Raw genomic sequence first — 27,767 nt, 5'->3', positions numbered from 1 at the left:
GCCTTTAACCAAATTTGTCATTTTATACTTCATTTTTTTTGGCAATTTCTGTATCAAAGAGAAAACTAATGGTTATGTAATGTTTCCAGATGCACAACCGGGAAATCTAATTTTGGTGCCAAAGCATGACCAAGTCCGTTTCAGAGCAATCGAGTTCTTGTAAAAGAATATTCTGAACCCAGTCTGATCAAAATCTCGTGTAGTCATGAGATGTATGAAGAAAGCAGAAAGATGTTGTTCACAAAGTATCACGATGGCCTTTTTTGATCTGCCTAAATTGCTAATGTTAGTACCTCATTAATCATATGATTTAAGAATTCAATTACTTTTAATTAAAATCTTATTATTTTCATTGACCTTATTGAAAAAAAACGCTGTATTCTTCAAAGCATTTGTTAATATCTTTTACTTTGGTTATGATTGTTTTATGAAATCGACTTAAGTAAGGAAATGATTTAAGATGCAACCTCTTTACCATTAACTCCATTGACTGTTTGTGTTTAAAGACATTTTTTGAAGTCAACATACTCGTTAGATACAGTCAAATAAGACATTCTGTTGGTGATACTAGCTTATCTACTTTATTGTTGGTTATACATGTACCTGTAACCCAGGTCATGCCACTGTGGTATTTTCCGATATTACCATATATAGCTATGGAAGGCATGCAGTCTGATAGGAGAGAATGTAAAGTTATATCCGCTAACATAAAAATTAACAATTCCGACGCCATCTTTTTCATATGATTTAAGAACGAATTAATCTATTTAACACAGTTTCGGTTTAAGAATTTTACGACTATAATATTGAAAGGATATAAGTGTTGAAGAACAGTTTATATTCACTAACGAACTTCATAACGAGATAATAATCTACGCCGATCTTGAAATGCCCTCACAAGATATGTAATTATTCTGAAGCTTTAAATGTATTGCAATTAAATAGGGTCAACTGTCGAGTTTAGCAATATCAATTTTGGTTATAAATATGAAATTAATTAAGAGGGACGAGGGGCCTCTAGCTATTGATAAAAATACATAAAAAGACGACCCATTAAAACGTAATAAACATCGCGTTAATGATTAAAATATATGATAAAAGATTGTTGGTATGTAGTTGCAAGAAATGTTGTTGCTTCTTAACACAATTTTAACGACGTTTTTCGAAAATTACGTGACGCGCACAACAATAAAGTTTATGATTGTATATGTACACTTTAAATAACCGACTATACAAATAATGCTTTCCTTTTACTGTGTCATTGCCCGTTATGGTAAAGTGTGATGCCTGGTTAATATGTTTATATAACTTTTGTATTATTTGAAATGGTATTTCACTGATTTTTCAGAAGTAAAACAAAATATACAACTGCACATTATCGAGAAATTTAAGTGTGTTGTTTGTTTCTTTGTTTGAACTAAAATCGAAATTGAAATGAACTATAGTTGTGCAACATTTCGGAGTCCATACGCCTCTTTTATGTAATTGTGCTACTCATAGAACGACAAATGAAAAAAAAAGTCACCATGTATCCAAAATGCACATTATTGAGTTTTTGATACTTTAAAGGCAACTATCCCTGAGCTTGTTCAACGGGAAAATATATATATAAATAAATTTATGTATTTTATAGTAAAAGCTGTAAAAACGACGGCATTGCTCTTTGCGTTTTAGAGTACCAATTACAAAAATAATAGTCACTGAGCATAAAAAACAATGTGAAATAACCGGCATACGACAATACATGTACGATGCTACATTGTGAAGTACAGTAGATCGTAGTAAAATATTTATGCGCGGCGATTCGCCAGCGTACAATCAGGACGTTACTTTCTTGCCAAACTCCGCCTATAGAGGTCACAAAGGTCGAATGGCCAATGCAAAATGAACGCAAATTTAATCTTACTGAAAATCAAGTGCGAATGTATAAATATTGTTGTATTGTGATTCCCAAATCCAGCTTCGCCCACTTCAAAAGGTGTAGGTTAGCTTAAAATGATGCGTGTCCGATGTATTTGTTAATTATGAGGCATGCTACCTGCAGTATATTTTTCAGTGTATTTTTCATATTGTTGGATTTGCTTATTTATAAACGTAGGAATTGCACAAGTTTAATACCGAGATGCATGCGTCGTAAGCGATGTGATACATCAGTATGTTGGATTCAATGCGCTGTCCAGAATGATGTCAATTTTGTATAATTTTCTGACAATTTCCTTTTTTATTGCATTTCTATCGACAAGTGTCTTGTCAGTCGCTTTAATGCATAGGAGGGCTGATGCCAATTACTGATGATACACCATTTTATCACACGATATACCGTAAGTCTGATTAACAATTAAATTGTCAAAAACTTACATAAAATTTACATCGTTATGTAAAGTGCATTGAGTCATACATACTGATGTATCCCATTGCTTACGGCACATGCATCTTTCGCGGATTTGTGCTTTTTTTCCAAATCGAAATTTACAAGGGTTATCTAAGCCGTAGATCACGGTAAGTTTAAAAAAGCGTCGGCATATGTATATGTAAACAGATACAATTAAAACTGAGACACCATTAATCAATTATGCGCTTTTTACAAACGGAGAAACTCAGATGAAACAGCGGTATTGGTGAATATAAGGCTCGTTTTGAGAAAATACTACAGTTGCAGGTTTTGGACCATATGTTGTCTTGTCCCTTTAAATCAGATATCAAGGTGTGCTATACAGGCGTGAGACCACAGATATTTTTACTTTATGTTTCATATAGACACTAACCTGGCTTTTGACTTTATACACATCCCAATAGAAAAACAAGGACATGGCATCTCTAGAACAATTCAAGACACAAAATATAATTACAAGAAAACACCATGTTGACCATTGACCGACTGTCAAAATTGAGTTCAAATACATAACCCTTCCGCCAAGGAGTCAATTCCACAGGCTATGATTTTTTCCAATATTTACACTGAAAACTATCAATTTCTGCAATAGTGTCTAATTCAGTCAAGTTCTCTGCAAAAATAACATTTTTTTCTTCTTTTTCATTCAATTTTAATAAAATATTGATACTTGAACACAAGCACTTTTTTCTGTATTCACATCCGGATCAACGGGGGGCAGATAACTGCGGTTTTGAGCCTACAGTGCTCTGCTTGTGTTAACATAACTGCAAGGCTTTACCTGTCACCCATTTTCCGATAGTCCTACATCTAGCTCGGTGCTATATTTAGCTATTGAACGCATGCACCTGATAAGAGAAAATAAACATTTATATCCGCTAGGTTTAAATGTCAGCGCCTTCTTTTTAAGAAGGTTTAAGTGTAAAAGGAATTAACTTAAAACAACGATTCATTTAATATTAAACAACTTTTATAGGTTGAATCAGTTGAGGTGATCTTCCTCCTAGTTTAAGTACTGCGTTTGCTGACTAAGAAGGCTTAAAGCAGTGTCATTTAAAGCAATATTTTTAATAAGGAACAAGGAAGACAATTTATTAAGCCGGATTTAAAATGCATACTCAAGGTAGGTAATTTGCACTGGATTAATTTCAATTATCGATGTTAACAATATAAATTTAAGTAAATTAATGAAATTACTTTAGAATGACAGCTCGAATAAAGCGAGAAAAAACCCATTTTAATCAATAACTGATGAATGACATGAATTGAATTAATTGGTAGTTTTATGAGTGAATTCAGTTAACTTTGTTAGTTGTTGTAAAATGATTCACCAGAGCACGTTTTATGGTGTCCGACTGTAAAATATATTATACCGTTTAAACTACGAATTATATGGCACAATGTGAATGAAATTACAATGTATGCAACATGAAAATATCACGAAGACCAAAGGTTATTCCGTTGTTAAAGACTTCAGGGTTAGAACAAAATGTACATGCAAGCCACTTAAATAACGTTGCGATAAACATGTAGAAATCTAAAGTTATATCATTCAATCATACAATGACAACTACATGGACAACCCCAATAAACAAACGATTCAAGATGACCATATTTATAGACAGAAGGTCAATATGTGGTGGATCCGTGGTCTAGAAGTAACACACCTGACCATCAATCCAGGGGTCGCACGTTCGATTCCACGCCTCATCAATATACATTATAATCGCCTTCTGGGAGTGACGTTAAATTGGGGTCCATTGGGCAGCGCTATACACTGATGCACGTTAAATAACCACGGTTGCTCTAACCAAGGTTACATTCTGTCTGTGCACTATGCTCCAAAAATATAAAATGACAAACTATCTTATCGGAGCACTTGGCGAATTGGCCAAGTGTGACTCGTTATTTTATTTAGTCTTTGAAGTTTAAATTGCAATTAGAAAGTTTAGTCACAGTTGAATAAAGTGCGTTATAAAATTTCCTTAAACGTATATATATATATATATATATATATATATATATATATATATATATATATATATATATATATATATATATATATATATATATATATATATATTGAGTTATTCCTATCGATAACACCCGAACTCTCTTTATATTAATGCCCTACATCATTAAACGTGTTAAATGTTACATTTATATATAGTTTAACGTAAGAACTAGGTCATGTACCCAAATAAACCAAATTTCCGCGGATGTGTTTAACATTATCAAAACTTAAACCGCAGTATAATACGAGTTGGTACGACGCGGATGACCGCGTAGACTTGTCAAATGTTACTCCATTTATATTACATTTGTCGAACGATAGGATGCATTGATAGTTTGTTATATTCACTAAAAGGCAGATATCCCTGACATTGGGTTTTCTTTCGTATTAAATCCAAACCGTGTATACTGGTAAATACTGTTAGAGGCACAAATGCCAGCACATCTAGTTGATCGCGGGTAGGGGCTTAACATCATCCCCCCACCCTTGAAACGGTCCAAGATTTTTTTTATTATCAAAATAGGCGAAACGAAAACGAAAAGAATAAAATACGCATACAGTGCACCTATTCGGACTAGAAATTGTTAAATCCGACATTTGAAACCATATTTATTACGGTTCCGAGGGAGGGTGTAAGGTACCGTTTCTTATTTACCCCCCCCCACCCCATTTGCAGAGCAATTCTTACAGATTGTAATTTCTGAATCTGTTTATCGTTAAGACCCGTCTACTTACGACTGTCCTCTGTTATCAATTGAAATATTGAATGATAGTCCCGTGAACAAATAAGCAAGCTGCTTTCAAAGCTGTGTTATGTATTACATAAAACTATATTATTTTACAAATTGAGTCTAGTTTATATAAAGTGCAATCATAACACTGAACAATACTTTTAGTGAATTTTTAGATTTTTTAGAATACAACCTACATTTTCAGTCAATGGAACTGTAGACGGGCAATAACTAAGTACTAGGCTAAACCATTAAGACTTTAACTTTTGTGGGTATTTAAAGGTCCGCCTACTGCCACGTTACGCGCTCCCTGCATCGAACTCTGCATTGACAATGTATTATTTTAAAACAGTAAAATGACCTGAAGTAACATTTCATGATTAAGAATGGCTTGTGAATTATCTCACTCCCCCCATTCTTTATCTTTACAATGGTATTTCATGTCATCAAACTATTGCTAATACAATTTTGTACTGTATTTCAGTTGCCGGAAGTGCACAGAGCACGAGATCTGCTGAACGCACCAAGAGATGTATCCGTATCTCAGCATGGGCCACGCGATTACTAGCTCTTCTCAGCATCGTGTTTTGCATCGTGGCGTTTGTGACCATAGGAGAAGTTGTGTTTGGAATCTTCATGATTGTCACAATAATCCTTGTAAGTAGTTCAGAGAGGAACAATTGAATGTAAGCAGACAATTGTAAATCTCAGTTGAAAAAGAAAGACCCTCTCTTACTCACGAAGCCATACATAATCCAATTGATTATGAGCTAGGAAAAAATAGAAGTTATATTGTATTTGCACTTGCACCTATACGTTTTGTACTGTAAACATTTCGTAACAATGTACATTGTTGACATACGTTCGAATCAAACCATGATGTTTCGGACATATCGTATCTACTGGGAAATATAATGTGGTCATTATACACTTGAAGTGTTAGGGAGAATTTTAGTCTCTTTGACAGTTTAGACCCAGAGTTTTGGGAGATTGACTCCAGATTACACCTAAAAAACTGGCCATTCCTCACGAAATACCGCACGAGCTATTCGTTTGAAGGCAATTATTCTGATAATGTTCTATTATTTTAAATAATTTTCAGAATTAGTCTAAAACTATATATAGTAGCATATTTGCTTATCATTATTGCATGCAACTTTAGTTTTTAATAAACCGTAATGGTATGCTGTCCTTGCAAAGGAATTATAGATATACGTATGACTATGTTTTTAAGGTCACGTTATATTGAATATAAAGACGAAGCTAGGCCAATATAATACAATAACAATGAAAACAACATGCATATGCCAAGTAGTCTGAAACAAACCCTGTTTTGAAACTCAAGGTAAGGACTCAAACGCCAGTGGACTAGAGACACAAACGTACAAACACCAAACACATCAAAACAAACACAATACACAGATAACACACTCATCAATGTAGATATGCCGATGAGTATTTAAGAATCTTTAATGTTATAAATCTCTCCTAGGTAGGTAATTGCTGACAGGAGGTTTAATGAATCAGCCCAAGCACTAAAAATAACGTGATGGTTTTCCTTTCAGAGCGTTATGAGCCCGTTAAACTTCAACTGTTGCTGCTATTCGGATTGTTCAAGAAACACGAGGACTGAGAAAGTATGTATCTGTTTGTCTTAAATCGCTGTTTATGAACATATGTAATGATTGAATGTTACATTTTGTGCGGCTCATAGGTTAATTAAAACATTTGGTCAGTGCACTATTAGTAAATACCGAACGACTTCACAATAGACCGTGTACAAACCTAATACATAACAGCACTATTTTCAATGGAATCACTGAAAAATAACAATTTAGATACAATTAAACGTAGCATAGGTTTGAACATTGGCAGCGTCAATGGCGTCTCTTGTTTCATCGACTTTAAATGCATTTATCCGAAATAACGTCATACGGGTAATAACAAGGGTCTCTGTGATACATTGTTGTATTTCGTTCTTCGGAATAGGAATTGAAACTGGACGGAAAAGGTTATATAAGAGACTGTAATATGAGTGAAATTATGTGTTTATGAGCAACATCTTATTTCAGGCAATTGGACATTGGGCTGTCATTGTGTGGATGTTCATGAGCAACATGGGATATGTCATAATGTTTGGGTACAGCTGGTACTTCTGGCTAGCATCTAGAGATAGCTACTACTATAGAGGTTCCAGATATTATGACAATTATAACTACGATTATAGCTACTACTACGCGAAACACGACCTTGCTTTGCTGGACACAGTATTTGCAATGTCTCTGCTTATCACTTTCTTCCTATCGATATTCAACCTTTACTCGTTTTGCCTTGTCTACAAGTACGGATGTTGCTTCATGAATGAAGTCGATAAGGAACATTCCCAGCAAAGCGTTGAAACGGCAGTCGTGATGAATCAGCAAATATCTACGATCGGAGTTGGTCTTCCAATTAACGTAAGTTCGTGGTTTTAATCGTTTTTAACAAATTTATAAGAACATGCGTATGATGTTGAATACCTTGTGGTTTTGCGACAAGGTAGGACAAGTATATCTCACTCTTCTTTAATTGTTTAGCATGAAATTTTGTTTAAGGTTTTTCACAACAAATCCTGGTTAATAGATAAGTGTATCCTGTTGGTCGGGCGGGAGGGCACGCGAAAGAACGGACGCTACACAGGTCCCGAAATCATAAAAATACGTTATTCAAATCTCAATCTCATTGATTCTCTGACTCAACTCATTTTATCTCATTTCACTATGAATTATTTAACATCGTATGCGTGGGTATGCCTGGTAATAGCACATTCTGTCTTTGAATGTGTTGATTAAAACCTTTGGTCTAGATTCAAAGGAAAACACATACAGGCAGAAATATACTTGAATACAATTCATTGCATTTTATCAATAACTTAAGCACATTTTTGCTCTAGTATTAGTTATCTTATAAAATAGAAATATTTACAAAATGTTTTTATTCAAAGATTCTATGAGACAACACGTTTTCAAACAGGATAAAAACATGCCAGGATTTGAAACAAAATATGAGTTGGAAAATGAGTTGAGATTGACATTGAATTTTGACTTGAGTTTTTTTGTGATATTGGGGCCAGTTTGTTTTCTATTAATACAGTAGGCATGTTAATAGCTTATGTTAAAATATAAAATGTGATTTCTTTGACGTTGGTTTGGTTTTTGTCACTGTTACGAAAACTAACTTAAGAATATAATTTGGCGAAGGCTTTAGATTTAAAACTTGGTATATAGCAAGCTGATTTGAAGTACATTTGGTTTGTATATGGTGTCATTGCGATAAAGATCAAAGATTAATGTTATAAAAGAAAATTCACTCAATGACCTTGGAACTTAAACATAGTGATGAAACTTGTTGTGCATGAAGCTAAATTTAAGACTTAGCTGGGAAGTGCTTTTGGATTCGGTAGGTTCATGCTCAAGGTCGCTGACATTAGCGAGGACAGAATGTAAAACTGTTTAGCTCAATAACTCGAACAAACTCGAAGTATAATAATAAAACCTGTTGCAAAGGAAACTCATGACAAAATGCCACCCTGCTTTATAGCTTTAGATAAGATGAATCGCAAGGTCGTTGTTACAAACAGAATAGAAAAACGGTAATCTTAATAATAACTATAATTACAAAGTTAGGTATATAGGTTAAATATTCCACGCCTAGGATAAGCCTTCGTAGCACAGTGGATACAACACTGTATCAGTAGGGTTAAAGACGGTGTTTGTAAAGATAGAAACAATATTTATTGCTCAATACTACTATTTGTCAATTTATTATACTGATGAAATTTGGGGTATTGCAAATGAAGACGTACTTTTGAGTAATTAAAGTTGAATTCAGAGTCATTGATAATTGAAAAAGAAAACTCAACACTTTGTTAACGCATTTTAGTCTGTGATTCTATATTAATGAATAAATGTAGTCAAGGAATTGGTTACATAATTGGCATAATAACTTGATATCAAAAACTTAAAATGCCACATGTCCTGGTTACTTATTTATGATGTACCTATATCACCAAATGTAATTAGTATACACATGTTTGGTGTTTCGCATTACTCATCCTAATACTAAAAGTATTTGACAAATCTGCCGAGATATAACTTCAATTGACTTCTATTTAATATTGACATATTTTTGTACTACTTATTACATAGTTCAATACTAACTCGGATCGCATAACATACAAAGTAATGTGTAAGTTGAATAGAAATAAACAGAGAATGCAAATTAGCTCATCTTTTCAGGGTGTGCAGTTCACAAATGCTGCAGTGGGTGCTCAGCAACCGTTTACAAGCCCTGGGATGCAATACCCACAATACCAGCCATATCCTGCTGGACCTTATTACATGGCTGCACCTCCCCAGCAAGCAATTGGTGTTACAACGGACTCAGTTGGCGTGTCTTTTCTACCAACAATGGCGGCTGCATCTGCACAGGCTTCCAGCCCTCCACCATACGCTGAAGCCGATCCGAATGAAAAACAACCACAGTGATCGAATACCAAACCTCGTATCTTGCCAAATATTCAGAGGAATTTAAGACGATAACATTGATAAAACTAAAAAAAAAATTGTTTAAATTCAATATTGAAACAAAGTTATTTATTCAAACAACATTTATTTAACGAGACAATCGACTCTGTTTGTTTAAAACAAAGTGATGCCAAATAAATTGATCTGGATTATAATAGTATATATATTATCGGCGTAAACTTTACCTTATTTGCGTAATGTATATCTATACATCTAAAACATATCCGTCAAATATATGTATAATATTTCTTCGTGAAGGAAGCACTGTCATGCGATAGAAAAATGTCCCAAACTATATAAAAGTACTTTTGTTTCATATTGACATTACCCCTGGAAATTACTTTTCTCCGATGTATATATTTATCACTAAAGGGAAGTATAAACAACTTAGTCGGACATTGACCAGACGGTGAAAAACAATGAGTGAAAACATAATGTTAATCTGGATCTTTCGATTGTTTTTTAAATTGTGAAGTAATCTATGTTATTCAGAATATGTTCAATGTATATGATTGCAAACACGTGACTATATTTCTTTTATTTTATACATGTTCTAAATTGCACATGTGTACATAAATATCCGTACATACCGCTGTTGTGTGATAGTTATATTTGTTCAAGCTTCTGTAGATTAACAAATGTTGGCATTTCTTTATATCTAAGAATACGCACATTCTAACAATTGTATCTATAAGATATACCAAATATTCGGCGGTGAAAAACAACAACAAATAACACCATGCGCCTTTTATGAAGGTCTGTATGTTTCAACAATTTATGCATATTTATAAAATGTCCCCTGTAAACGTCTGTTTTTATATTTTATATTATTGTTAAATCATGATTATGTTGATGTTTTATATCAATCCAGCTTTGCATGTTAGGTTTTTTTGTATGTTACCTGTGGCTTTGCTATTTTAAAAATTGATCACCCAATGATAAGTGAAAGACAATCCAAATGTGAAACAATCGCAGTGATCGAATCAAAAACAATGTGATGCCAATTTTAAATTAATAGATCTGCATTTGTATATAAATTACGTGTAAATGTACCTTATTTGTGTTATATACTACAAGATTTTAGTCAAATGATATGTTTATATTTCTTCGTGAATGTAGAGCTTTTATGTAATGTTCACATAAAATACACAGTACTGGAATATTGATAACCCAGTGATATAATCAATGTGTTGTGTCATCATTCTTTATACACACTCCTTCAAATATTTGAAAGGTGTCGTAACATATTACATTAGACAGATATTGAAGGTAAATATTTACATAAGAATTTAAAGGGTAACTGGTCTCAGGAACAACTGTGCTACATTGAGATTTTATTGAACGGTACTCAAACATCCAACTTACTTGAATTACCGATTGAGATAACTCTCTTTTGCATTCCATGCTAACTTTGGCCCTTTAAAATTATATTTATAAAAACAGGTTAAGGTTTTGCGTGTTACCAGATTTAAGTCAATATCTCATCAAATACATCATGTATTGCATATAAACATTATGCAAGAACTCCGAGCCATTCAACCTTCTTAAAAATATGTTCTATCTTGCATACAATTATAATTTTGCACCTTTACTATTCGACTTTAAAGTCAAGCGTGCTGTCTCTATGACAGCCTTTGTTTATTTCTCTGGTTTGCAAGCTACACATGTAGGAGAAAATTCACACCAACGAGACCGGAGCGATAGACAGCCTTTGTTTATTTCTTTGGTTTGCAAGCTACACATGTAGGAAAAAATTCAAACCAACGAGACCGGAGCAATAGACAGCCTTTGTTTATTTCTCTGGTTTGCAAGCTACACATGTAGGAGAAAATTCAAACCAACGAGCCCGGAGCTATACGGACTCGACGGTTTCACCACCTGCCCGTAAACACATAAACAGGTCAAACAGTATCACCTGGAGGAAGCTATTGTTCTTCACTGACGTCACTTCCTGTTCACGTGCTGCGCCTTCGATGGTGTAACACCGACTGTTGCAGGTTTCCGTTAGAAGATTACAAGTCAGCTTTTGCTGTTAAAAGGCGGCTCCCTATCAAAATGGAAGTTTATATTTAATTTTTAACTTAATAGACGTGATTTATTTTTCAATAGTAATAAAATTGAAAAGAGTTAATGTGTTAAATGTATCAACACCAGAGGTGTTTTGGCATCTCAGAATGCTTGCATTATTGATGAAAAATAAAGGAAGACAATTTGAAGATCATTTGAGTTTGCATGTTTTGCTTCCCATTTTAGAGGAAGTATACGTGTCATTTTAAATGAAGACTACTTTGTATTTTCACAAGCAATTATTCATGTAAATAGCAGTAGCGCAAAAGATGTTATAAAAAGCGTCATCGCTGGTTAATGGCGGCATTCCGAATGTTACAAAACAGATATTTTAATCATACTTGCACAATGTTCATCCCCAAGGTAAACATACATATTTTACATATTATGTCGATGTGTATGTACGACACGGCATGCCTAATTCATGGCGGCATCGCCAGGGCTGTATTATAATAGTACACGGTGGCATTACCAGTACTAGTAAATATTTAGATATTGTTAAAAATAAAAAGCGGCATCGCTGATACATAGCGGCATGGCCAGAGATGAATAATGATAGTACACGGTGGCATTACCAGTACTAGTAAATATGTAGATGTTGTTAAAAATAAAAAGCGGCATCGCTGATACATGGAGGCATGGCCAGAGATGAATAATGATAGTACACGGTGGCATTACCAGTACTAGTAAATATGTAGATATTGTTAAAGATAAAAAGCGGCATCGCTGACACATGGCGGCATGGCCAGAGATGAATAATGATAGTACACGGTGACATTACCAGTACTAGTAAATATACAGATATTGTTAAAAATAACAAGCGGCATCGCTGATACATGGAGGCATGGCCATAGATGAATAATGATAGTACACGGTGCCATTACCAGTATTACTAAATATACAGATATTGTTAAAAATAAAAAGCGGCATCGCTGATACATAGCGGCATGGCCATAGATGAATAATGATAGTACACGGTGCCATTACCAGTATTACTAAATATACAGATATTGTTAAAAATAAAAAGCGGCATCGCTGATACATAGCGGCATGGCCAGAGATGAATAATGATAGTACACGGTGGCATTACCAGTACTAGTAAATATGTAGATATTGTTAAAAATAAAAAGCGGCATCGCTGATAAATGGAGGCATGGCCAGAAATGAATAATGATAGTACACGGTGGCATTACCAGTACTAGTAAATATGTAGATATTGTTAAAAATAAAAAGCGGCATCGCTGACACATGGCGGCATGGCCAGAGATGAATAATGATAGTACACGGTGACATTACCAGTACTAGTAAATATACAAATATTGTTAAAAATAACAAGCGGCATCGCTGATACATGGAGGCATGGCCATAGATGAATAATGATAGTACACGGTGCCATTACCAGTATTACTAAATATACAGATATTGTTAAAAATTAAAAGCGGCATCGCTGACACATAGCGGCATGGCCAGAGATGAATAATGATAGTACACTGTGGCATTACCAGTACTAGTAAATATGTAGATATTGTTAAAAAGAAATAGCGGCATCGCTGACACATAGCGGCATGGCCAGATATGAATAATGATAGTACACGGTGGCATTACCAGTACTGGTGAATATGTAGATATTGTTAAAAATAAAAAGTGGCATCGCTGACACATAGCGGCATGGCCAGAGATGAATAATGATAGTACACGGTGACATTACCAGTACTGGTAAATATACAGATATTGTTAAAAATAAAAAGCGGCATCGCTGACACATGGCGGCATGGCCAGAGTTGAATAATGATAGTAGACGGTGGCTTTATCAGTACTAGTAAATATACAGATATTGTTAAAAATAAAAGCGGCATCGCTGACACATGGCGGCATGGCCAGAGATGAATAATGATAGTACACGGTGACATTACCAGTACTAGTAAATATGTAGATATTGTTAAAAATAACAAGCGGCATCACTGACACATAGCGGCATGGCCAGAGATGAATAATGATAGTACACGGTGGCATTACCAGTACTGGTGAATATGTAGATATTGTTAAAAATAAAAAGTGGCATCGCTGACACATAGCGGCATGGCCAGAGATGAATAATGATAGTACACGGTGACATTACCAGTACTAGTAAATATACAGATATTGTTAAAAATAAAAAGCGGCATCGCTGACACATGGCGGCATGGCCAGAGTTGAATAATGATAGTACACGGTGGCTTTATCAGTACTAGTAAATATACAGATATTGTTAAAAATAAAAGCGGCATCGCTGACACATGGCGGCATGGCCAGAGATGAATAATGATAGTAGACGGTGACATTACCAGTACTAGTAAATTTGTAGATATTGTTAAAAATAACAAGCGGCATCACTGACACATAGCGGCATGGCCAGAGATGAATAATGATAGTACACGGTGGCATCACCAGTACTGGTAAATATACAGATATTGTTAAAAATAACAAGCGGCATCGCTGATACATAGCGGCCTGGCCATAGATGAATAATGATAGTACACGGTGGCATTACCAGTACTAGTAAATATGTAGATATTGTTAAAAATAACAAGCGGCATCGCTGATACATAGCGGCATGGCCAGAGATGAATAATGATAGTACACGGTGGCATCACCACTATTAGTAAATATGTAGATATTGTTAAAAATAAAAAGCGGCATCGCTGACACATAGCGACATGGCCAGAAGTGAATAATGATAGTACACGGTGGCATTACCAGTACTAGTAAATATGTAGATATTGTTAAAAATAAAAAGCGGCATCGCTGACACATAGCGGCATGGCCAGAGATGAATAATGATAGTACACGGTGGCATTACCAGTACTAGTAAATATGTAGATATTGTTAAAAATAAAAAGCGACATCGCTGACACATAGCGGCCAGAGATGAATAATGACAGTACACGGTGGCATTACCAGTACTAGTAAATATGTAGATATTGTTGTATATAAAAAGCGGCATCGCTGACACATAGCGACATGGCCAGAGATGAATAATGATAGTACACGGTGGCATTACCAGTACTGGTAAATATGTAGATATTGTTAAAAATTAAAAGCGGCATCGCTGACACATAGCCGCATGGCCAGAGATGAATAATGATAGTACATGGTGGCATTACCAGTACTAGTAAATATGTAGATATTGTTAAAAAGAAATAGCGGCATCGCTGACACATAGCGACATGGCCAGAGATGAATAATGATAGTACACGGTGGCATCAGCAGTATTAGTAAATATGTCAATAATGCTACAAAGATATTAAAAGCGGCATCGCTGATTAATCATTGCATCGTCAAATGTGAATAAGAGTACACGGTGGCTTCACCAGTACTAGCAAATATGTAAATAATGATATATATATATATATATATATATATATATATATATATGTATGTATATATATATATATATATATATATATATATATATATATATATATATATATATATATATATATATATATATATATATATATATATATATATATATATATACGAATATTTACTTTACTAGATGCTTACTAGATGCTTTACCAGAATGCTTGGTTGACAAAGTGGATCGTTTCCGGAACTGCTACAACAGTGGATGGGCACAAGTATCATTCGTCAATACGAAAGCAGTTTTATTAAGTTGGAAAAATCGGCTTAAAATAACGGTTCAGGGAGATGGAATATTGTGTATGCTAAAGCTTTCACTATTGCAATATATTGATTGCACAAAGTGCTTTAAGGGCAAACGTTGAGAGGATTCTGCTGGTTTCATCTGTAGTACATAGTAAGTGAATGTTAATAACAATGTATTTCGTACATTTTTATAAAAACATAAAAACAATGTCCACACATAGAGTGACATTTCAAGGACTACTATCCTACTAGAACTGGTCCTTCTTATGTCCAGGTCAACTACTGACTGAATGAAAAATGTTTTTTTTTTTATTTTATTTTTTTATTTGATATTGACTTTACATGGTTATGCTGTTATCGATATCGAATATTTGAGATGAATTCTTTAGGACACTTGTTCCTCATATTGAATGTATTTATTATCGAAATTGATAGTGTTAAACACGAATGTAAGGTAGCTTTTATATGGCACTGTAGTTTATATTAGTTTTATATTTGCCTCGATGAAATTACAAGTATTGGGTTATGTACTGATTCTGAAATTTATTCGATTAGCAAACGGGGTACAGTGAAGATCGTCTCATTGTAAACCTTTAGCGGTATTTATTTATTTTTTGTTATTATTATCATTATTAAAAGTAAATACAAATAGACGATTGTTTCTGTGAAGTTAACGAATATTTATTTTTCAGTTCGGTATTGTTTGTTCTACCGACGTACGAATGGGAGTTTACTCGTGTAGAGGGCTGTGAGTGGCATTGACTCCGGACATTACTACAATGCAAAAACATTCATCACTGTGTAAAGGAACTTTGAGCCATTCATCATGTTATGGCTTATCAGGGAATCAGTGCCTGTGTGAATGTTATTGAATTGTCAGTGTACACAAAATAAAATACCCCGCTTGTTGGAACACCTATACCTTTTCCTCTGTTTTTACATTAGGTAAAGATAATAAATATGTTTGGCAAAATATTTAATGAAATAGAAAACCTAATGCTATTTAAAACATTAAGTAAAAACTTAGAGATCAGCTCGCGAAACGTATACTGACAAGAACGTAGGAAAAATGAATGTCAAAAACATGGACTGAATCTGTTAAAAGAATGATAATATGTTTAAAGGTTGCTTTAAAAGAAATACTGTCTTTGGCATTTAGTTTGTAAATAAAGGTTTAAGATGTCATTACCAGTGAACAACGAGTTTATTTGAAAAGATTTTCTTTCATTATATTAAGAACAATTCATTATTCATATTAGTTTACCCGTTTCTTAAATTTCATCTGTTTCCCACTACTTCTTTGTGGGATTTCAAAATGAGAACATTGAAGTGGTATTCTTTTCTATAGGAGGTTATTGAATAGGCATTCTGTATGAACAAGAAAACCTTCGTAACACTGTCGCTTCATGCTGTGAATAGATATATTCATCGATCCTAAATTTAATATAATTTTTACACCTCTTGTCGTATTCGTATAAAATGAATATAAAATTGGAAATTGAATAAGAAGCATTTTTAACAATGCAAAGTCGACTTAAGAGTTTAAATTAGAAGTTTAAATGAAAATGAATTAAATGGAAAGCTCTATTTTGTCAAGATATTATGTTTGTCGTTATTGGTTATAATAATATATCCAAGTAAATAAACTTAATTAAAAAACAACAGCACTCTGTAAAGAACAATTTGATTTCGCATCGATTTCAGAGGAAGGCAACCCTGATACAAAACATGTTCTGTACCATTGCTCGTGGTTGTCAACGTTTTATGTGTTTACTCCTACTGTGGCCGCTTCTTTAGATCAACTCATATCATTTCAGTTTCACTTATATTCGTTGAAACTACATTGTGGCGACGTTGTGGTTTCAAAAACTACGTGTTATTGCTGTAAACAATATTTGACGTCGAGGGACAATTATATATTTCCTGCAATTGGCAACGACACTATTGCTTACTAAGCAATGTCCAAAATTATTTTGATGTGGTATACAGTATTATACTAGTCTCAATCGAACTTTCTATTCTTTGTATGTATGTTAAAGAAAGGGTGATTTGCGCTAATCAGAACTTCGGTTTCGCATGTGAAACCTGTTACACAGTCGTAGTTTTGGGTTATAACACCAAACAAGTGAGATTTGCAGATGGCTCAGACAATATCAATATGGAACAGCACAAATGATTGCGTTATTTACGCTGTTTAACACACTTCTTCACTAAAATCATACATAAAGCGCCAATAATAAGTAAGCGGCGCTATAACTATACCTTGTGATTTATATAATCGGCATCCAAAGAAAGATTATGAACCGATATGTGTTACGATTTGTACAATAGCGAAACTACGAAGAGACTCATAAGCGGCTTCAGGATTGGAGGGGATGGGGCGCTTTTTTGTCAGTATAGAATGAAAGATATTTATGAATTACATCAAAAGCACCACTTTGAACTTAAATTAGCCAACGGTGGAAACTGGCCCACCAACTACCATAATCACATCCACTTTGGGGGATTTATGTGAAAGAGGCCGAGCGCCCTAAATTGCGCATTGAAAGTGCACCCTCTTTAACGTAAAAGCCTTGATTGTCTCTGCTATTTATCGATTAGCGCTTTATCTTAAATAAACTCAGGCGATCGAAGTATGCTATACAATGTAAAGCAAGTATCCGATTACTGGTAGGTTTCACAAAACACCTATTCTCCGATAGTTTTATATTTAGCTATTGGTCCCCATTCATACGAGAGAATACTCATTGATATCAACTTGCAAAATATTTCAGTGGAAGGAATTTATTTTTAAACAGACATTAAAAAATAATATTAGAGCATATACTTAAATTAACATTTTATTTTAACTACCGGGTTTATTGTTTAAGACGGATTAAAGCAGTCTTTTAAATACAAGTCCAACATAACAAGGAACAAGGAAGACGAAATACACCGAATTAAAAATGCATACTCAAGGTGAGTAATTTTACTAAATATAATTTAATAAGTGTGTAATATATGTGATCTTAAAAATATAATGGAATTCTTGCATGTTTCTTGTTTGTGATTTTTTTGATTTTATGTTCTATGTCTTTGGCGGTTGCCCAGTGCCATTAAAGCGGGTTTATGTTTAAACATTTTGCTACTTAGCTTGTTTTTGTAGTTTTTTGCATAAATATTAAGAGCGAATTCAGTTGCTTTACTTAATTTCTGCTTAATTGATTTTTATCCATCAGATCACCTATTTATTTATTTTGATAAATAAGCAGTCAATTGTTCCTGATTTTAATCAGGTGAGATTTAGGTAAAGACAGTGGCTAGGTCAGTAGTGATAATATAATATCAGACACTAAGCTGGGTAAAAGGTAAGCGACACACCATGCCCATTTACTTTGGTAAATGCATATAAATAACATTTAATAATTACGTGGCGTGGCCATTCGGTCAGTAGATGAAAAAATAGTTGACTTTATACTTAACTATAATACAACACCATAGAACTATTGCTCACTATATATAACCCAATATCGTGTTAACTTGATCGGACAAACCCATACAAACGATATTCGAATGATGGTTATTTGGTTTTGAAGAATTTGTTTTAATATTTGAGACGCAGATTTTATTTAGAAATAAAAGTAATCATATATAAGCTATATTATTAGAGTTGTTCGAAAAGCATTTATAGAGTTTTGCCTAATCTAGACACATCGGCATCATATATATCGATTTAATGAACAATGAAAAAAAAGCAACGAGGTCATTTAAAAAAATAATTTTTCAGTTTTACTTCAAATCTTATTGCTATCTCCTAACCTCCATTAAAGGATTGTCAGTCTGTCTAATTAACTTGAATATTGAACTTGGAAGATATATAAATACTCCGCAAGATGAGAGACTTTGTATATATTGTCTGAATCAACATTTGACAGTTATTGATTGTGAATATCATGCATTCTTTCAATGTCCTAAATTCGATATTATTCGTAGACAATATCTTTTTAACTGGTATTCATCTGGTAATAGTTTAAATGATTTCTACTCTTTAATGTCTACTGAAAATGATAATACAATATTGAAGTTAACAATCTATGTATACCATCTGTTAGACATGATAAATGTGTCAATCGTATGTTGCAACTACTAAACTATGTTTGTTTTCTGTACATTTTGTGTATTTTGGGCCGGTGGCCTTTATTTACTTAAATAAAATGAATTGAATTGGATTGAAATAACGTCACCGTTTCTGACACAAGGCTCGTCATTTTTCGACTAGAACCCGTTTAGAATACGATTTTAGTATTTGTTTTGCCCCGTTGATAAGGAGCCATGCTGCCTTCGGAACTGTGTTTTGTGCACGTACATGTTTCTATAAATTAAACAATTCAAATTAAGTTTAATTTATATCAAATGAATACTTAAAGTGACACTCGTACTTAAAATCAATACACACACATGTATATAACAAACATTTTGAGTAATAAGGCTTTACTACTTACTAAATAATGAATTTATGGAAAATATTAATTACTGATATCAAGCTTGTAACCGTGCATATAGTCGCTGAAACGCACACATACAAAATGACTGATGAGTGCTAAAATATTTACAGTGATCAAATATCAACTCATAAGGTAGAAATACAGTGTTTATGCACCTTTACTTTAAATTCAACTAAGTATCCTTCATAAGAACCGTTGTCAGTAAATGAAAACAATTGTACTAATAGTAAATCATCTTATTTGAGAGTAAGTGTGCATCTTTAACACAGACAAACAGCTTTAAATAAATACTTACATTTCGAATACGACTATCACTTTATTTTTTCAGTTGAAAGAAGTGCACAGTATACAAGAACCACTAAACGTACCAAAAGATGTATCCGTATCACCGCATGGGCCACAAGAATACTAGCTATTCTCAGCATTGTGTATTGTATTGTGGCGTTTGTGACACTGGGAGAAATTGAGTTCGGAATATTACTGATGGTCACAGCAATCCTTGTAAGTACTGTGCGCAGACCGAACTCTTTGAAATGCGTTTTATTGTACACTCAATGTTAAAATAAAGTATATTACAAAAAAAGAAATGTATTCTATGAATGGTGCGTACTTGCGAAAAATGTATTATTTTGGACAGGAGTCATGTTTTTATTTTCTTTCGTTGAAAATCACACCCTTTCCTGTTAATGTTCTGTTTTGTGAAATGAATTCATTCAGAATAAATAAACCATTTAATTTAAAAGGATATTTAATTCTAAAATTAAAAGAAACCATCATGATCAGATTGGCTCAGATTTTGACTTCTGACACTACTGTAATATTTAGGCTGGTAAATCGCAAATACTGTGAAATGATCATTTAACTGCTCTGGACAGTTTCCACAAGCGTCTGCAGAAAACACACTAGGTCAATGTAACCAAGAAGTGTTACTCCTATGATGATTAGCAACCAAAGGGGAAACAAATAGAACAACTTTGTTGTGGAAACGATTTAAACCATTTTACGGATCCGGCACGATATACCGATGGTATTACGCTAGTGACAAAGTTTTGTTCAACTGGCTTCCTGATGTTCGAGCTTTTAATATTCTTTTACAAAATCGAACTAAATTTTGTTTGAAAATCAAACATGAATTATACATTCTGCGTTGTCGATCTGTGTTTCAAACATAATAATACCCATAACAATAAATAACACTAGCAGAACTAAACAGACCAACATTACTTCAAGGCCATTAGTAAAATTATGGACCCTATTTATTCCAACAAGTTATGGAGGTAGCTCTGGATATTGTTGTATACTGTAATAAACACTTGTTTAAACACTGCGTGGTCATCCCATATAACCTTCTGTTTTATTCATAAGAGACCAGAAACCTATTTTAGAACGACTTAACTTAATAGTTTGTTGTGTTTAACAAACATAATATTTAGTTTCATAACTATTCAATAATTTATAAATATATTAACATTACGATTCTACAATACCGTGGGCGACATCAAAACTATTATAATAAGTAATGACCTTAATCATTGCAATTATTCACCATTGTACAAAGTATTTTTTATGAAAAAACCCTGATGTTTGATTATCACGTAGATGTAAGAACACTCTATTTATTATATATGAGTCCCTAACATAAACAAATCTTACGCTAAATATTCAAAATATGAAAGAGGAGAAGCATGTCGTTAAAGTTGTAAACGTTAGCGTTATAAACTATTGATTACAGAACTTGAATGTGTCTCATGTCTTATATAAAAATTATATTCATTTATTAAGTAACTTTAAAGAATCTTGAATGCTTCCGATTTATAATTGCTTTACGTAAAACGATCAATTCTGTTCTGTGTATAAGGCAGCTTTGCAAGTTCAAACGAAATAGGTCAACAGCTTTTAAATCGGTTTCTCTTAAACGAATATATATTATACAATTTATTTTACATATTACATGTCTGACATCAACGAAAGCTCGAATACAGTTTTAAAAACTCTGTACACGATTTAAAACGCATTTTCATTGACATTTCGTTTTCGTTGATGTAAATATTCATCATTCAGACATTCCTCAATAATACCGACCAAATGATTGGTTTAACTGTGAATCTTTACATCATTTATGATCTTGTGAGAAGGTTCTTAACTTTGCACAACCTATTTCCTTTAACAAAAGTAGAGTTTCAACATAAAATCTTCTATTAGCCATGGAATAACTAAATAACCACTTTTCCTCAGTTTGGATCAGATTTAAAATATATGCATACTTACTTATCAGTAAAAGGCATATACCCATTTCGCCAAAATAAATAAAGTTTGGGTAATAAGATTAAAGCTACAAGTGTAATTCAAAGTCACACCTAAACAATTGAGTGACATATAAACTTGCAGCGAGTGTAGACCTACCTTCTCCTGAACCAAATTGTGCGTTAGAAATAATATTATTTTCTTTCCATTTTGTTGTTCTCTGATTAAGTACACATTTTGTGAGTAGAAGGGCAATTGAGTGTAACCAGTTTTGTGTGATAGTGCATTGAGACCGATCGAGTGCAACTATTGGTTAAGAAATGGTAGAAAAAAATTGAAGTGCAGCCATTTTTAAAGAAGTCATGATAACGGTTGTTGTTGTTTTTTCGGGCGGTGATATCCATTGCATTGTATGTTGATTTTTTAAGTTTCAATAAATGATCAAATACGGGGCACAAATACCCATGGGCATCGGACAATCGTACACTAAAGGTTTTTTGCTGACAACTTGTAATATATTTTACTGTACACCGACACGCCATTCAATAAGTGTACACCATTTCACTCCATATTGATTTCCGCAAACTATCTTCGTTGTCGCTTTTTCTTCTAATGTCAATTAACAAAAAACCTACTACGCTTTCATTTTTTAAATACCCCAACAGACAACTACACTACCATAAAGTAATACTGATAAAAATGTATAAATCTTTTTATTTTCAGAGTGTTATGAGCCCGTTAAACTTCAACTGTTGCTGCTACTCAGATTGTTCAAGAAACACAAAGACTGATAAAGTATGTATTATTTGGTCTTCAATCGTTGTTTATGTACCCATTGAAAGATTGAATGCTTTAAGTTGCGGTTCATCTGTGTTTGAAAACATGTTATCAGGGCCCTGCTTGTGATGTCTCAAGGGCAACATATCTAAATCAATTAATTAGGACTAAATATTTGAAAAAGAAATCTAGAATATTATATAATTGTAAATCTAGTCCAACTAAATTGCTGAAAACTATCAATTCCAATTCATTTGGACGTAGTTTATATTTGTTTGATTGAATATCGGCAGCATAATGGACGTCAATTGTTTTATCGATACCAATTAACAAATAAAGTACTGTTTTTAGAAGTTCATTAAAAATGGAAATAGTTCAAAGTCAAATCAGTTATCTTATTTCAGGCAATCGGACATTGTGGTGTCTATGTGTGGATGTTTATGAGCAACATGGGATACGTCATGATGTTTGGGTACAGCTGGTATTTCTGGATAGCATCCAAATACAATAACTACCCCATAGATTACACAGATTATGATCAATATCCACAACGAAGTCGCTCTTACAACTCATATTCCAAAGACAACAAGGCGTTGTTGGACGCAATATTTGCATTTACTTTGATCATTACTTTCTTCCTATCGATTTTAAATCTTTACACGTTTTGCCTTGTCTACAAATACGGTTGTTGCTTCATGAATGAAGTGTATAAGAACTGTTCACAGCAAAACATTGAAACGGCAGTCGTGATCAGTCAACATATATCAGCAAGAGGAGGTCTTCCGGTTAATGTAAGTTCGTGTTCTTAATCGTTTTAGCATTTAAAAACAGACGTAGTAGGTCCCAATCTCAATTGTTAAGCTCGGCAATTTTACCCGATTTTTCCACGACAAATCCGGGTAATTAGACTTGGGTGCGTCGTTGGTCAGGCGGGCGACCGTGGTTTCCTATTATGAAGCTTAGTGACCATGTAGAATACAGACTTTGATTACTTTTGGTGTTGGTCTGGTCAAAGCTACTGTAACTAAAACAACCTGAGTTAATTTTAAACAACTTCAGATTTGAAACTTGGTATATAGCAAGCTAATTACATTTTGATTAAAAATCGGGTCATTTAGATAAAGATCAACGTGAATATTACTTAAATTAGGAAGAGTTTCACGTAATAAAGATGCAATTTGGTGAGTATAAAGCTCAAGTCAAGTAATACCTTAGAATTGCGTTTTGAGTGTCAAGGTCAAGATCACTGTTATTAATAAATGAAAATTGGTAAGCTAAATAACTTAGTTAATAACCATATAATCGATGTTAAGTGAAGAAACCTGTAGTAAAAGAAACACATGTGTTCAGTTAAGGTTTGATACTAGTAATAATTAGTAATAATGCGTTTAAGCTTAACGTCTTTAGACAAGGTCGATGCATATTAATTAAATTTGTTGCGTTGGAACCTCAGATGAAAGGTGTTATGGAGTTGCTTACCGGCTTAGCAAGATAACGGTCGCTGTTGCTAGAATAAAGAAAAAAATGTTTTTGATCATTACCCATAGTTAAAATTGATCGATAGTTAAAATTTGTTGTTTTGGAAGCGTATGTGAAGACTTCTGTGAAAACTTTAGTTAAGAATAACATGTGGTTATGAATGACTTAATAACTTGATATTCAAAATTTAAATTGCAATATTTCCTAGATTCACCGTTATGAGGTCATATTATATTATATTATATTATATTATATTATATTATATTATATTATATTATATTATATTATAGTCAAATAATAAAATCTCCATAAATATGTTTGGTGTAACGTACTTTTTATCGTAATGCAAGACAATGGTGAATCTGTTTAATATATCACTTAAATGAATTTCTGTTTAAATTTGACATACCTTTAATACTAACAATCATATAATTTACAACACGAACTTGGAACGCATAACAATCATAGCGGGTTGTTAGCCGAGAAGGAGTGGTTGGTGTTAGGAAATAATTATTTATGTTCATCAATGTTTGCAGGGTGTGCAGTTTACAAATGCTAGAGTTGATGCTCAGCAGCCGTTTACCAGCACTGGGGTGCAGTACCTTCAATACCAGCCATAGCTTGCCGGCCCTTATTACATGGCTGCACCTTCCCAGCAAGCTGTTGGTGCAACTGATACTGTCGGCGTGTCTTTTCCACCAACAATGACGGTGACAAGTGGACAGCGAATCAGCCCTCCACCATACGCTGAAACCGATCCAAATGTGAAACCTTTACAGTGATCGAATCCCAATGCTCGTTTCGAGCAAAATTAAACCGGAACATGTGACAATAGATATAACTTACAAAGACTCCAAAGTTGAAACAATGCCAATGATTTAAAGATATTTATTAAACATGCAAATCTTATATTTTTGTTTAAAACATTGTGATGGCAAAAACAACATATCTGAGGTTTTATATTAAACCGATTAAACGTAAGTTATTGGTGTTATACGATATTTAAAACATAGTTGTCATATTATATACATAATATTTCTACGTTTCTATAAAGTTAAATATAAACAACATAGTCTTGAATTGATCACTGGGTAAGCAAATAACAAAACAAAAATGTGTTATTCTTTATCTTTCAATTTTTTGTCATTTATTTTAGTACTTTGTAAGACATGTTATTGGTATATGTTCAATGTTTATATGTTTTGTACGATTGTTTTCCTTGCTAGCACATGACTATATTGCTTTTGTTTTATTTATGTTTTAAATCGTAACATTTTCTTTGTAAATACCTGTTATGTGGTATTTGTTCATGTTTTATAGTGCTTGTGATGTTTATTGAAATTTCTATACAAATAAAAACAACCATTTTTCTGATTAACTATTCTTTAAAGTTGTATCAAATTGACCTAGGCGGTGAAAATTAATATTACCACCTTATTTTTGGATATGCCTGAACAAAAAACTATTGAACTATCAACTATTATCAGAGAATATTTAAATTTGTTCTGTGAAAACGTCAGAAATCATTTTTATATAATTGTAAAATAATGAATGTACTGTTTATGCATTATATAGTGTTCTTAAGCGTCACATGTAACCTTGTTGCACTATGTAACATTCGGCCCGCTTTTTAAACATTGATCTGACAGTGGTTTCAATATTTTTGCGGCCGGTCAATCCTGTGCCATACGCGGAAAACTATCCAAGTGTGAAGCTATCGCAGTGATCGAATAAATAATCAATGTGATGTCAGTTTTATATAAAAATATTTGTATTTTTTTATATAATGCTCGTGTTTAAGTTTGATTTCATTTGTTTTTATTTGTATACACATTAATTTCTTGTGTTTGTTTCAGATCTGCATGTGACCTTTTGTTTGCTATTAAAACACATAATATGATATTATGATCATATTTATATGAAAGCACAGTACTTGGAAAATCGATCAGCTTTAAGAATTGCGTTTTAAATGAATTGTTGACATTTCCCATTGATAAAGACTAATGAACTCACTTTTTAAAGAGCACATCATGCCAAACACATTCATTTGATATTAACAAAAATATTGCGTTTATATAATTAAAAATGACTTCGGAAAAAACCTAAAAGAACGTTTGGCTTATTGTCATCCAATATTTCAATCGTTTTCTTATCAAAGAAAAACATATTTCACAAATGGTTCGAATATATGCTCAAACATTTACTTGAAGCACTCACTACTTGATAAAAATCGTATCGGCTTTAAATAATTCACGGCTCTCCATATGTTTTTTATCTGTATTTAACTTCCTTTTAGTGACATTGTAATGTTATATGCTGTTTCGTATATGCTGTAAGAATTTGGAATTATACAAACCGTACAATGTTTACCTAACAAAACATGTAATTATCATTGTTCATGAGTATGTGAGTGTAAAGTCATATATGGGCATCACAGAGATCTTAAATAGAGCATATTTTGGAATGGTGTCATACGAAAAAAATATTTTAAGAATGGTCATTTTTAAAAAAATCAAAACCTTATCAGATTTGTTCATGCTATTGTGGATACTTATTAAATTTTAATTTATTTTTACCAAACACCTCTATTTAAAATACCCATTTACTTACTCTCGGACGCCTTAGACGCACAGTTGCTTTCGCCAAAGACGTAGACTGTCAATGATACACTTGTAAATAAATAGTTCACCAATATTTCTATTTTTATTATTAATTATTTACTTGTGTTTTAGCGTATATAATTAATAAACATGAAATAAATTAATGGAATGTATTGATACTCCAAATAACAACTAGTGCATTATTGCAATTGAACTGGGCATGAATACATTGAACAAATTGACCTTATTACACAGATAACCACTATCTGACTATATCGATATAATTGTATTAAAGCAATTTTCTCCTGTTTTAGTGTTTGTTTTATCATATAACAACATCCGGTATAAATTTCAAACCCGGTTTAGAGCATGACAGCTCAGTAATATTACAGAGATTTAACCGATATGTTTAAGGCTTTTTATGATGATCATGAGCGGATTCGGGATATAAAGGTGGGAAGGGTCGCTTTTATGTCAATATGGAATGGAAAGTATGTATATTTTCACTTAAGCACCATTTGATACTGCAAGCAGCCGAAACAAATCTAATGGGAGGACTTCCTCACTCTTCTCCCTCCTATGTTCAGTTCACATGTATGGGGCTTCTGGGGAGGGGGACGAGCGCACAATTACGCGCATCTAAGATGCGCCCCTCAAACTTCAAATCCTGGAGCCGCCCCTGTAATCTTCCAGCAGCAATAACTTAAGACACTCAATATAGGTATACCTTAATCAGCTAACCATGAAAACTACCCAATGTTATGCT

General features: G+C 33.4%; 2 protein-coding genes across 2 annotated transcripts; both read left to right on the top strand.

Annotated features, from left to right (window-relative positions):
• Positions 1–3,201: 3,201 nt before the first annotated feature.
• On the top strand, positions 3,202–10,292 carry LOC128224006 (uncharacterized). The gene is made up of 5 exons (XM_052933584.1): positions 3,202–3,515; positions 5,622–5,794; positions 6,703–6,774; positions 7,210–7,593; positions 9,415–10,292. Exons 1-5 carry the CDS (start codon positions 3,503–3,505, stop codon positions 9,661–9,663), a joined length of 891 nt encoding a protein of 296 aa, XP_052789544.1. The 5' UTR covers positions 3,202–3,502; the 3' UTR covers positions 9,664–10,292.
• A 7,824-nt stretch (positions 10,293–18,116) lies between these two features.
• LOC128224005 (uncharacterized) lies at positions 18,117–27,266 on the top strand. Its single transcript, XM_052933583.1, has 5 exons — positions 18,117–18,375; positions 20,230–20,402; positions 22,869–22,940; positions 23,327–23,713; positions 24,938–27,266. The coding sequence occupies exons 1-5, from the start codon at positions 18,363–18,365 to the stop codon at positions 25,019–25,021; spliced, it is 729 nt and encodes a 242-aa protein (XP_052789543.1). The 5' UTR covers positions 18,117–18,362; the 3' UTR covers positions 25,022–27,266.
• The last annotated feature ends 501 nt before the right edge of the window (positions 27,267–27,767 follow it).

The sequence above is a fragment of the Mya arenaria genome, chromosome 17, assembly GCF_026914265.1.
Source record: "Mya arenaria isolate MELC-2E11 chromosome 17, ASM2691426v1".
In the NCBI taxonomy this organism is placed as follows: domain Eukaryota; kingdom Metazoa; phylum Mollusca; class Bivalvia; order Myida; family Myidae; genus Mya; species Mya arenaria.
Note: the sequence above shows the minus strand (reverse complement) of the source record. Positions and strands in the feature narration are given on the sequence as shown.